The 12,463-nt window shown below is 45.5% G+C and overlaps 1 protein-coding gene across 1 annotated transcript; it reads right to left on the minus strand.

The window, feature by feature from the left end:
* Positions 1–200: 200 nt before the first annotated feature.
* Positions 201–12,208, minus strand: LOC309544059 (dnaJ homolog subfamily A member 3, mitochondrial-like; the record flags this gene model as incomplete). The annotated part of the gene is made up of 5 exons (XM_082276448.1): positions 11,993–12,208; positions 10,161–10,285; positions 4,926–5,009; positions 1,714–1,917; positions 201–353 (listed from the first exon to the last, which is right to left on the minus strand). Coding segments are annotated over exons 1-5 (729 nt in total), but the record flags the coding sequence as incomplete, so codon positions are not given.
* Between the last annotated feature and the right edge of the window lie 255 nt (positions 12,209–12,463).

Genomic DNA, 12,463 nt, shown 5'->3' on the forward strand with positions numbered 1-12,463 from the left:
TCTGAAAATGGATCGGGTGTCGGCCCTGGTTGCAATAGGAAAACATAAAAGAAATGCAACTGGATGGCAGCACTCTGATGCAAACACCTGTACTACTGCTCTGTAGTACAGGTGTTTGCATCGGAGTGCTGACATCCAGTTCCATTTCTTTTAGGACTTTAAGAGGTCATGTGATAAATACCGCAATCTGCTGTTCCTACCATGCCGGTGCCATTGCAATAGTGGCAGTGCTGAAGTTTTGTGCCAGGCTCATTTCCTTTTCCATTGCACCTCTGACACGTGTCTGTGATGTTAATTGATATCTCTTTGTTGACTCCCTTGGCTGCCTGGATAAATGTAAGGTCCATGATGTACTGCATGACAAAAGAAGTGAAAAAAGGTAAATCCAGATGAACTGTACAAAAAGAAAAATGTATGCTATATGACTTTCCTAAAAATAGAAAAAAAATCAAAACTGCAATGCAAGCCAGTGACAGTTTACTACTCAAACTGATAACAAAAATGTAAAACATGACCCCCCCCCCTCCCCCATTCCCCACGACTCACATAATGTAGTATAGCTGCAGTACATAATACCTTGTATGTGACAAGGTAAAGTTGCAGTGCTTGGTAGCTTATATGTGGAAGAAGAAAAAGCGCCTCTGAGTGTAGCAGATAACACTTTAATACACGAACAATGAGCAGACTTACACTGGGGATGACATGTGTCCTCACGACTCGGGGTCTCTTGCTGATCCCGCGGCTCGTCCCGACTTCCGACTGTCCAGCAGCAGGGAGATGACGCCAATGGGGGGAGCCCAATCAGGAGAGGTAAGTCAATGCGAGGCTGCGATGGAACGCATGCCTCGCTCTTGGACCGCACTGAGCGTGGTGACGTAAGGGGGCTGGTAACGTGTATCGGAGCATGCGCAGTTGTGCTCCTTCGTCAGACCAATTGGTGGGGTAAGGAAACTGATCTGACGAAGGAGCACAACTGCGCATGCTCCGAAACGCGTTACCGCCCCCTTACGTCACCACACTCGGTGTGGTCCACGAGCGAGGCATGCGTTCCATCGCAGCCTCGCATTGACTCACCGCTCCTGATTGGGCTCCCCCCATTGGCGTCATCTCCCTGCTGCTGGACATTCGAAAGACGTGACGAGCCGCGGGATCAGGAAGAGACCCCGAGTCGTGAGGACGCATGTCTTCCCCAGTGTAAGTCTGCTCATTGTTCGTGTACTAAAGTGTTATCTGCTACACTCAGAGGCACCTTTTCTTCTTCCTTGTCTACCAGTTGGAATTGCTTCTACAATTGCCAAGAGCTGCCCTCAGTGTTAATGTTCTGCACACCACCAGAAGTCCACCCACCTGTCTGGTTTTCCTTCCCCCACCAAGACAAAATTGGAGGACTGGTTTTTCAAGCAGAGGCGCACAACAAACATCCCTCACAAAACTAGTTGCTTATATGTGATTAATCAATAGAAGTACAAAATTATGACCACAGCTGTGTTAACCAGAAGTTCTCATAATCCCTCAGCCACTGCATTCCCTGAGATAAACACAATGCCATCGTGTTATTTACCTTGCAAGCATGTAATACCACAATCTCTGTTTTCTGCAGAACTGTACATTACCAGGTTAATACAATTCCTTGCTCTTTACAGCAGCATGTTAGAAAACTCTGCAACACATCAGTGTACGTATCTCACCTACAGCCTAACGAGCTAAACTCACCTCCTGGGGCTGTTCAAACATATTGTTGAAGTCACCAAATGGAGACTTGCCAGTAAACTCCCCAAAGATCCTGCGGAAAAGTTCTTCTGGATCTACGGTGGGGCCGCCCCTCCAATACTGCTGTCCACCTCCGCCGGCACCTGCTGCAAAATCAGCAGTGCCATATGCGTCATATTGCTTGCGTTTCATTTCATCACTTAAAACCTAATGGAAGAAAAAGGTGTACAGTTATAAACAACACAAATATTAATAAATAGAATTATGTAGAGGAATTCAAATAATGCAAGATGGATCAACTCACTTCAAAAAAAGGAATTACAAGTCATTAGCCTTCTTTTTTAGGCTTTCTTTTCTTTATTTTCATCTGGTGATCAGGCCAGTAAGTCTTTTTTTTAACAGAACAAGCTTACAAGGCTAAGACAAACCACTTACCACTGACAGAGGTACTTACAATGGTCAGATTTTATGTAAAACCTTTATCCCAAAGTGAAAAAATAAGGTTTGCTGTAACTGCTTACAGTGGAGAAAATAATAATTTGATCCCCTTTTGTAAGTTTGCCCACTTACAAAGAAATGAAGGGTCTATAATGGTTATCACAGGTGTATTTGAATGATAGAGACAGAATATCAACCATAAAACCAGGAAAAAAAAAAATCACATGATACAAATGATATAAATTGAGTTGCAGTTCAGTGAGTAAAATAAGTATTTGATCCCCTACCAACCAACAATAATTCTGACTCCCACAGACTGGCTAAAGTAAGTGGTCATGTGGTACACAGATTAGTCCTGTCAATTTAGGAAGGTGCTCTTAACAACAACTTGTTATGAGTATAAAAGACACCTGTCCACAGAATCTCTTTCTTCCGCTCAAGCCTCACAATCATGGGCAAGACCAAAGAGCTGTCAGAGAACACCAGGGACAAGACTGTAGACCTGTGCAAGGCTGGAATGGGCTACAAGACCATCAGCAAGAAGCTTGGTGAGAAGAAAACTGTTGTATTGAATATTTACAAATGGAAGAAATAGAAAATAACCATCAGTAGCCCTCAGTCTGGAGCTCCATGCAAGATGTCGCCTCATTGGGTAAGGGTGATCATTCGAAAAAAGTGAGGTATCAGCCCAGAACTACACAGGAGAAGCCTGTGAATGATCTCAAGTCAATTGGGACTACAGTCACCAAACAAACCATTGGTAACACAATACGTCACCATGAACTAAAATCCTGCAGCACCCGCAAGTTCCCCCTCCTCAAGAAAACACATGTACAGGCCCGTCTGGAGTTTTCCAATGAACATTTAAATGAATCAGAGAAGGATTGGGAGAAAGTGCTGTGGTCAGAGGAGACCAAAAATTGAGCTTCTTGGCATTACCTTGACTTCTTGCAGTGTTGGAGGGAGAAAAATGCTGACTATGACCCTAAAAACACCATCCCTACAGTCAAGCACGAAGGTGGAAACATTATGGTTTGGGGCTGTTTCCCTGCTAAAGGCAAAGGGCGACTATGCTGCATTGAGGGGCCAATGGACGGGGCCATGTATTGTAAATTCTTGGATGAGAACCTTCTTTCCTCAGCCAGAACACTGAAGATGGGTCATGGATGGGACTTCCAGCATGACAATGACCCAAAATATACCGCCAAGGCAACAAAGGAGTGGCTCAACATGAAGCACATTAAGGTCATGGAGTGGCCTAGCCAGTCTCCAGATCTTAATCTTTTAGAAAATTTATGGAGGGAGCTAAAACTTCGAGTTGTCAAGCAACAGCCAAGAAACCCTAATGTTTAGAGAAAATCTGTAAAGAAGAGTGGACCAAAATCCCTCCTGAGTTCTGTGCAAACCTGGTCACCAAATACAAGAAATGTCTTACCTCTGTGCTTGCCAACAAGGGTTTCTCCTCCAAGTACTAAGTCATGTTTTGCTTGGGGATCAAATAATTATTTTACTGACTGAACTGCAACTCAATTTTTAACATTTGTTTTATGCATTTTTTCGGGGTTTTTTTTCTTGATATTCTGTCTCTATCATTCAAAATAGACCTATGAAAAAAATTACAGACCCTTCATTTCTTTGTAAGCGGGCAAACTTACAAAATCGGCAGGGGATCAAATAGCTATTTTCCCCACTGTATAAAGTATTAGCTGGAGTTCAGCTTCAATTTAATCATTTTATTTATCTAAATCTGCTAGTGCATCTAACATTGCCCTCCCCCTAGATGACCAATGCTGTCCAAAGGTGCCCCTGCGCTCCTTCACCCAGAGAGGGGGCACTGTAATACATGATGTGTGTTGCTAGCCAGATCACCAGGTGAAAACAGAGGAGAAAAAGCCTAAAAAGAAAACAAATGCCGCCACCACGTCTATTGATTGATAAGCTGCAATATATTACATTTTTGGTTTTGGGTTTAACACATTATTCAAACTCTAAATTTATTTTGGTCACCATTATTTTGACATTTAAAGAGTAAGTTCACCTTGCTCTGTGCAGTCCATGAACAATAATTTATAACTTTGAAAACAAATCCGATTTTATAAATATCCATGTATGCTCCTCCCATACCTGTAGGCCATTTGTGCACAAAGTGAAGCCTGCCTCAAACGTCTCTGATATTTTTCACAGCTCCGTCCTGTCCTCCTCTCTAGGACAGACAAGCCTTTAGGATGAGTGATGTCTATTGGTAAAGGAGCGAACAGCGACCTTCGCAGATGACATAATCAGCTGCAGCGTTATCTCTCTCGTCACAGCTGCTGAACTCATTTTGTTTAGCAGAGAGCACACTCTACATGTGCGGGGCTCAGAAGAAGAACTGTTCCCCATTCTGTACTGCTGGGGGGAATGGGGGCATTCATTCCTAAAGGCTGGTCCATATTAGTATTAGAGAGTGGACAGGATGGAGCTCTGAGAAATATCAGAAGTGTTTGGGGCAGGTTTCAGTGCATGCACAAATGGCCTATATATAGTACAGATACAGGAGGAGCAGAAATTGATATTTTTAAAATTGGATAAGATTTTAAATTATGGAATAGTGTTCGTGGACTGCACAGAGTATTTAGGTGAACCGTACAAGTCTGCATGAATGTCACAATACACAGCCTAGGTGCAATTAACATTTTTCTATAAGATAGTAAATCTTAATTTAATATGTTTAGGCCCACTTTCACAGATTCATTCTGACTGGCTGCTTAAAGGGTCCCCCACCCCACCCCTCTTACCTCATAAGCTTCAGCCAACTGCGAGAACTTCTCCTTGGCCTGAGGATCTTCTTTGTTGGTGTCAGGATGGTATTTTTTGGCCAGCTTAAAAAAAAAAAAAAAAGGAGTAGAAAAAGAAAATTACAAATATTTGTTTATATGCATCAACAAAAAGCTGAACTCCAAGATAGGTTATTATAAAAAAAAAAAAAAAAAACACATGCAATGGGGTCAACATCAATGCAAGTATCAAATGCCTATGTTGGCATAGATGTAGAGGATTTTGGTTTAATACCTCTATCCTCACTTCAGCAGGCTTCAGTGCGGTCCCTGATGTTGTGGGGTCTGGGCGGTCCCTCACATACAATGCAGCACTACAAAGTACAAGCACGTACAGAATACAAGGTGTGTGTGATTTTATATTCATTACACATATATATATATATATATATATATATATATATATATATATATATATATATAGTGCCACCCCTATATGTCACATGGCAGTGGAAGCAGGGGGGTTTACACACACTCCACAAGCAGACTGTCGGCATTTGATCAACAGCGGCCCAGACCCCTGGAACTTCATAAACCAATCCCTCCAGGGATAGAGAAAATAATCGAATGGATAATCGAATGGAGCATAGTCTGCGCCCCATTAACTTCAATGGAATGGAGGGGTAAGATTCCTGATGTCTCATTCAAGAGAACCTGACACAAAGCATTTATACTACACAGGGGACTTTTTGTTCCCTATGCAATATAAAGTTAGTGTAAAAAAAAAAAAAAGTTAAATAGTTACATAGTAGGTGAGGTTGAATAAAGACAACAGTCCATCCAGTTCAACCTGTGTAGGTGTGTGTGACTGTAATCATCTAACATAGCCCTCAATCTCCTGATCCTTGAGATGTAAGTCTAAGAGTCTTTTGAAAGTCACCATACTACCCGCAGAAACCACCTCTTGTGGTAGACAATTCCACAATCTTGTAGCCCTAACAGTAAAGAACCCCCCACGTTGCCTGAGGTTAAAACGCTTCTCCTCTAATCGCATTGTATGTCCTCGAGTCCTCATGCAATTCCTTCGAATGAACAGCTTTTCTTCTAAGCTGAGATCCCCATTAAGATATTTATAAATTGCTATCATGTCCCCTCTCAGACGTCTTTTCTCCAGGGAAAATAAATCGAGCGATTGCAGCCGCTCTTCATAGGTAAGGTCCTCCAACCCCCTAATCAGTTTAGTTGCCCTTCTCTGGACTTTCTCCAGCTCCAACACATCCCTCCTGAGGACTGGCGACCAGAACTGGACAGAATACTCCAGATGCGGTCGGACCAGAGTTTTATAAAGTGGAAGGATTATAGTCTTATCTCTGGAATACATCTCTTTCTTTATGCATGCTAATATTCTGTTGGCTTTGGAAGCTGCCGCTTGGCATTGCATGCTGTTGCCTAATCTGTGTAAAAAAAAAAAAAGAAAAAAGCTACACCCAAGTACTTGGAAACCTCCCCAAAATGTTGAGTCCACCCTGCCCCCACAATAAAGCACACACAAAACAAGCACACTGGTCAGGGGTGCCCATGTATGAAAACATCCCTTGCGCTACACGTTCCATATTGTGGTGCCCATCGGAGTGAGAGTAATAATTCTAGAGCGGTTATTTATAGTACACTCGAAGATGATCACCTGTAGGGGCTTTTAAAGTGTCGTCTACCGATATATCGTTTTGCTGGTGCACACAATTTTAAAACTTTTTGGGTAATGATTTGCTTTGCACAACCCCACTCTTTATATTTTACCAAAATTTTGGGTAATAATGCATTTGTGTGCCCTAAAATAGTGTATTTTTTACAGAAAATTTACGCTCGATAAACTCTTACATGAATATCACGTGACAAAAGTATTGGAACTACACCTATTTTATTCTCCAGGGTGTCTGTGGTCAGAAAATATATAACATTCTGGAGTTCTAACTAATCTTCAGGCCTAAAATTAATTTTTAAACTTAAGAAAATAAAAATAAAATAAAAACGGTGTTGGCAGTGAAAGGGTTTAAGCAAGCTTGGGATGTGCATTTTTCCCCACAGCACCGCATATCACACCAGTGTTGTGGCATGCATGAGATACATAGAAAGCAATTGTTTTCTAATGCCCTCAGGGTGACTGGTCTTGATCCAGTATGGAAAAATGCCAATCACCACAGTCTGTGTGAACAAGCCTTAGGCTTCATGTACACCAGCAGTTCCTAAACTTGAGTTTAGGAGCTTTTGCCGATTTTTGCCAAAGCTCCTAAACTCAACTCCATAAAAGCCTGTGAGCTCATATACATATACAGTAGGCTTTTAGCAGAGTTTAGGAGCTGCTGCGGTTAGGTGAGGTTCAACCTCCCTCTCCTGAACTTGGAAGAATCACGTTCAGGATAGAAGCGTTTTGACCAACAGCCGCGGGAAAACGCAAAACGTAGCAAAACCACAGAGAGATTTTGCCGCGGCTGTAGTAAATGTAGGCAGGGTGTAAATGAAGCCTTAAACTGAAAACTTAAAGTGATACTAAAGTCTTGTTTTTTTTGGGGTAAATATACCAAACATGATATTATACTTACCTGCTCTGTGCAGTGGTGTTGCACAGAGCAGCCCAGATCCTCCTCTTCTTGGGTCTCTCCCTCCTGCTGAGTACCGCCACAGCAAGCAGCTTGCTATGAGGATACCCGAGCCAAGCCACTGCTCTGTGTGTCCATTCAGACACAGAGCTGCATGTCGCCCCAGCCCCCTCTCTCTCCTCATTGGCTCACTGCCTTTGATTGACAGCAGGAGGAGCCAATGATGCCAGCTTCTGGCTCAGCCAATGAAGAGGGAGAGTCCCGGGCAGCCGAGTCTCTCATACAACATCGCTGAAGCGAGAAGGGGCTCAGGTAAGTATTAGGGGGGCTGCTGCACACAGAAGGTTTTTTTTATCTTAGTGCATAGGATGCATTAAAGCCGAGTTCCTCCTGCACCTGTACAGTACAAATACTGTAGCTGCTGACTTTTATTAGGACATTTACCTATCCAGGGATCCTGCGATGTCCGCACGCCAGCCGATTTTCGGATCAGCTCTTGGGTGCTGCTGCAAGGATATTGCACAGAGAAGTCTCTTACCTCCTCTTCTGGGGTCCCCCACAGGTGCAGTCTACACCTCCTCTCCTGTGTGTGCCTCTATTGCAGTAGGTGCACATCGCTAGAGGGGCACATGTGTGGGCGCACTCCCGAGCCGGGCTGTGCGTGTCCATAGGCACACACAGCGGCTGTGCCATCCAGCCTGCTCGCTTCTCACAGGATTCGACTGACAGCAACAAGAGCAAATGGTTCCTGCTGCTATTTGTGTATCCTGTGAAAAGAAGGAAAGAGGGGCTGCAGACGGGTACAGCACTGGCTTGAGTGAGGACTCAAGTAAGTGTTTAGGAAAGGGACTGGGAAAAAGAAACAGCAAATGGAAGGTTTTTTACTTAATGCAGAAAAACTTTTTGACTTTAGAACCACATCTATGTTATTATTCATTCTAACCATTGGATAATTAGATTTACACTAGATGTAGTTTGTAGAGAAGGCCTTGACTCAAGATCCACACTTCAGTGGATTGTGCAATTCACAACAGGAAAATAAAGCTGACCTGCAATAATCAATGTCAAGCCTCCAGACATCAAATGGACTCTGGACACAATGTACTATGACCATACTATGACCAGGTCACGTGAGGAGAGCGGTGAGGCTGTCCTGATTTATGGCCATTTTTTTTTTCTTTTAAAAGCAGAATTCTCCTTAAAAAATGTAAGACACACTGCTCCCTCCTCCCTGCTTGTAACTGAGTACAGCTTTTTTTGGGGGTATCAGTATCTGCTCCCACTTCTGCAATCCTCACCTTGGTGAAGATGGTGTCCTTTAGCCCCACCTCCTCCCGCAACCTCCTGGGGCGTCACATGTTCCAGGACACTGGTATAATATATCCAATCAAATGGCTTATAAACTATAAAGGTGGCCATACACGGATCAAAATTCATCTGGTTCAGCAGGGACCAGAAATATGTAAATCCACGAGTGGGCAGGGTGGTTCTATGTAAGTTGATCTAATGATCTGTCTAAGTTTTTCCCAAACGATTAGTGCAGCTGGCTATAGCTGGTAACACTGTCCATTGTACTCTGATGGTGGGGAAGGCTCCCTGCTGTCAGAATACATTATCATAGCAGGAAGGATTCCCTCAGCCACATCAAATGTGCAAATGGGGGAATGGAATCTTTTTTTTTTTTTTTTTTCCACCAGCAACAAAAAAAGATCAATGTATGGTGAAAAAAAAGCAGGTCTGTGGATTTTCTGTTGCTTTTGACCATCATACACATAAGTTGTTAAGGTAGTCTGGGAAGTCAGCTTATTTGAATATAACAATAATTTAAAAGGACATTTATCCATCCTGCCTTACCCCCTACAGCAGTTTACTTACTAGAATACGGCAGTCATGACTTGCCCAATGATTACATCCTGCACTGGCAATCTTCCTCTCCATTGTCTGAGCCTGTACAGGGGGATCTTTATAGACTTCTACGGGGCCATCTCCAGAGACAGGTGATACTCAAAAACATACCCTTAAAAGCCTGAGGACCCAATGCATGCACACAGCTGGAGGTGGATCCCCATAGAAGTCTGAGGACCCAATGCATGCACACAGCTGGAGGTGGATCCCCATAGAAGTCTGAGGACCCAATGCATGCACACATGTGGAGGTGGATCCCCATAGAAGTCTGTAGACCCAATGCATGCACACAGCTGGAGGTTTTTCTCCATTGATGTCTGTAGACCCAATGCATGCACACAGGTGGAGGTGGATCCTCATAAAAGTCTGAGGACCCAATGCATGCACACAGCTGGAGGTGGATCCCCATAAAAGTCGGAGGACCCAATGCATGCACACAGCTGGAGGTGGATCCCCCATAGAAGTCTGAGGACCCAATGCATGCACACAGCTGGAGGTAGATTCCCATAGAATTCTTTAGATACAATGCATGCACACAGCTGAAGGTGGATCCCCACAAAAGTTGTCTGAGGACCCAATGCATGCACACAGCTGGAGGTGAAAAAGTGTGCAGCTGCAGGATGTAGACATTGTGGCAGGCCACCGCTGCAAAACTCCGGTAAGTACGCAGTTGTGGGGAGCGGTTGGGTAGTTTAGATCAGTAAGGCCCAGCAGGGTGGACAATCCCAGAGTTACACTTTAGTAAACCCATTACCTGGTAATAGGCCTTTTTTATTTCTTTCTGGCTTGCATTCCTTGGGACCCCCAAAACCTGGTAGTAGTCTGTTTTGTTGCAGGCAGATGAACTTGTGTGGAATTGTGAGACGTGCCCTGTGTAGACTGGAAACAAACCACAAGAAGAGTGATACAAAAATGACATCTCTACACAACTAAACCATTCACACAGAGGGCTAATCTTCCATTTCTAGATCACATAAAGCAGAATATATCATAGAAACATTGTGCAGCCCCCTACAATGCACCAATTCCGCAGGGGGGGGGGGGCAACCTGCCTGCTACAAGGATCAGAGGGCAACTTGATCACAACAGGCATAAACAGAGGGCAACTGGACTACTGTAGGCCTAATCAGACAGCAACCTGACTGCTATGGGCATACTCAGAGGGCAACTTTATAGCTATAGGCATTATCAGAGGGCAACCTGCCTGCTACAGGGATCAAAAAACAACTTGATCGCTACAGGCATAATTAGAGGGCAACCTGACTGCTATGGGCAAAATCAGAGGGCAACCCAACTGCTATGGGCAAAATCAGAGGGCAACCTGACCGCTACGGGCATAATCAGAGGGCAACCTTTGATGCTACGGGCATAATCAGAGGGCAACCTGACCGCTACGGGCATAATCAAAGGGCAACCTGACCGCTACGGGCATAATCAAAGGGCAACCTGACCGCTACGGGCATAATCAAAGGGCAACCTGACCGCTACGGGCATAATCAAAGGGCAACCTGACCGCTACGGGCATAATCAAAGGGCAACCTGACCGCTACGGGCATAATCAAAGGGCAACCTGACCGCTACGGGCATAATCAAAGGGCAACCTGACCGCTACGGGCATAATCAAAGGGCAACCTGACCGCTACGGGCATAATCAAAGGGCAACCTGACCGCTACGGGCATAATCAAAGGGCAACCTGACCGCTACGGGCATAATCAAAGGGCAACCTGACCGCTACGGGCATAATCAAAGGGCAACCTGACCGCTACGGGCATAATCAAAGGGCAACCTGACCGCTACGGGCATAATCAAAGGGCAACCTGACCGCTACGGGCATAATCAGAGGGCAACCTGACCGCTACGGGCATAATCAAAGGGCAACCTGACCGCTACGGGCATAATCAAAGGGCAACCTGACCGCTACGGGCATAATCAGAGGGCAACCTGACCGCTACGGGCATAATCAGAGGGCAACCTGACCGCTACGGGCATAATCAAAGGGCAACCTGACCGCTACGGGCATAATCAAAGGGCAACCTGACCGCTACGGACATAATCAAAGGGCAACCTGACCGCTACGGGCATAATCAAAGGGCAACCTGACCGCTACGGGCATAATCAGAGGGAAACCGGACCGCTACGGGCATAATCAGAGGGAAACCGGACCGCTACGGGCATAATCAGAGGGAAACCGGACCGCTACGGGCATAATCAGAGGGAAACCGGACCGCTACGGGCATAATCAGAGGGCAACCTGACCGCTATGGGCATAATCAGAGGGCAACCTGACCGCTACGGGCATAATCAGAGGGCAACCTGACCGCTACGGGCATAATCAGACGGCAACTTGCTCACCACAAGCATAATTAGAGGGTAACCTGACCGCTATGGGCATAATGAGAGGGCAAGATGTGGTTGTAGAGCTGTAGAACTACAACTTCCAGCATGCAGTTGGAGCCTGCCAGTACCAGAGGCATGCTGGGAGTTGTAGTCCCACACAGAGGATTGTCAGTTCCTGCAGCATGCAATGTAACCTTGAGCATGTCGCACACATGGGTAGCCGAGGGCGCTCACTGCCTTCCACTCACCTCCTGCGAGGCCCCGGGCCCCCACTGCTCGCAGAGCCAATAGCTGGGCCCCCTCGGCCCGGGACCATCGGTGTCCCCCCGGCAGCAGCTGCCCCCTCACCCCGGACACTGCTACTGCGAACCAGCGCGGGGAGCAGCGAGCTGCCATCTTGCCGGCAACCATTGACAGCGCGCATGCGTGACAGGCACACACGGGGAGGAATGTCACATTGTAGCAGCTGGTTCCGGCCACCAGGGGGGGCCGGAAGTGATGTCGGCGAAGGGATATGATTTGGGCGGGGCGAACTGAGAGCCAGGAAAAAGGGAAATGTTACTGTGATACATCAGGTGTATGTGTGTTAGGGGTCACATGGGGGAGAAGAGAGAGCTCAGTATTACAGGGTGACTAGGGGGTAAGTTACTAATACCACTGTGTGGTAATGAAGAAGAGTGAGAAGGTGCAGTGTTAAGCTGGATACACACTATACAACT

The sequence above is a fragment of the Pelophylax lessonae genome, assembly GCF_965119305.1.
Source record: "Pelophylax lessonae genome assembly, contig: HAP1_SCAFFOLD_1368, whole genome shotgun sequence".
NCBI classification, from domain to species: domain Eukaryota; kingdom Metazoa; phylum Chordata; class Amphibia; order Anura; family Ranidae; genus Pelophylax; species Pelophylax lessonae.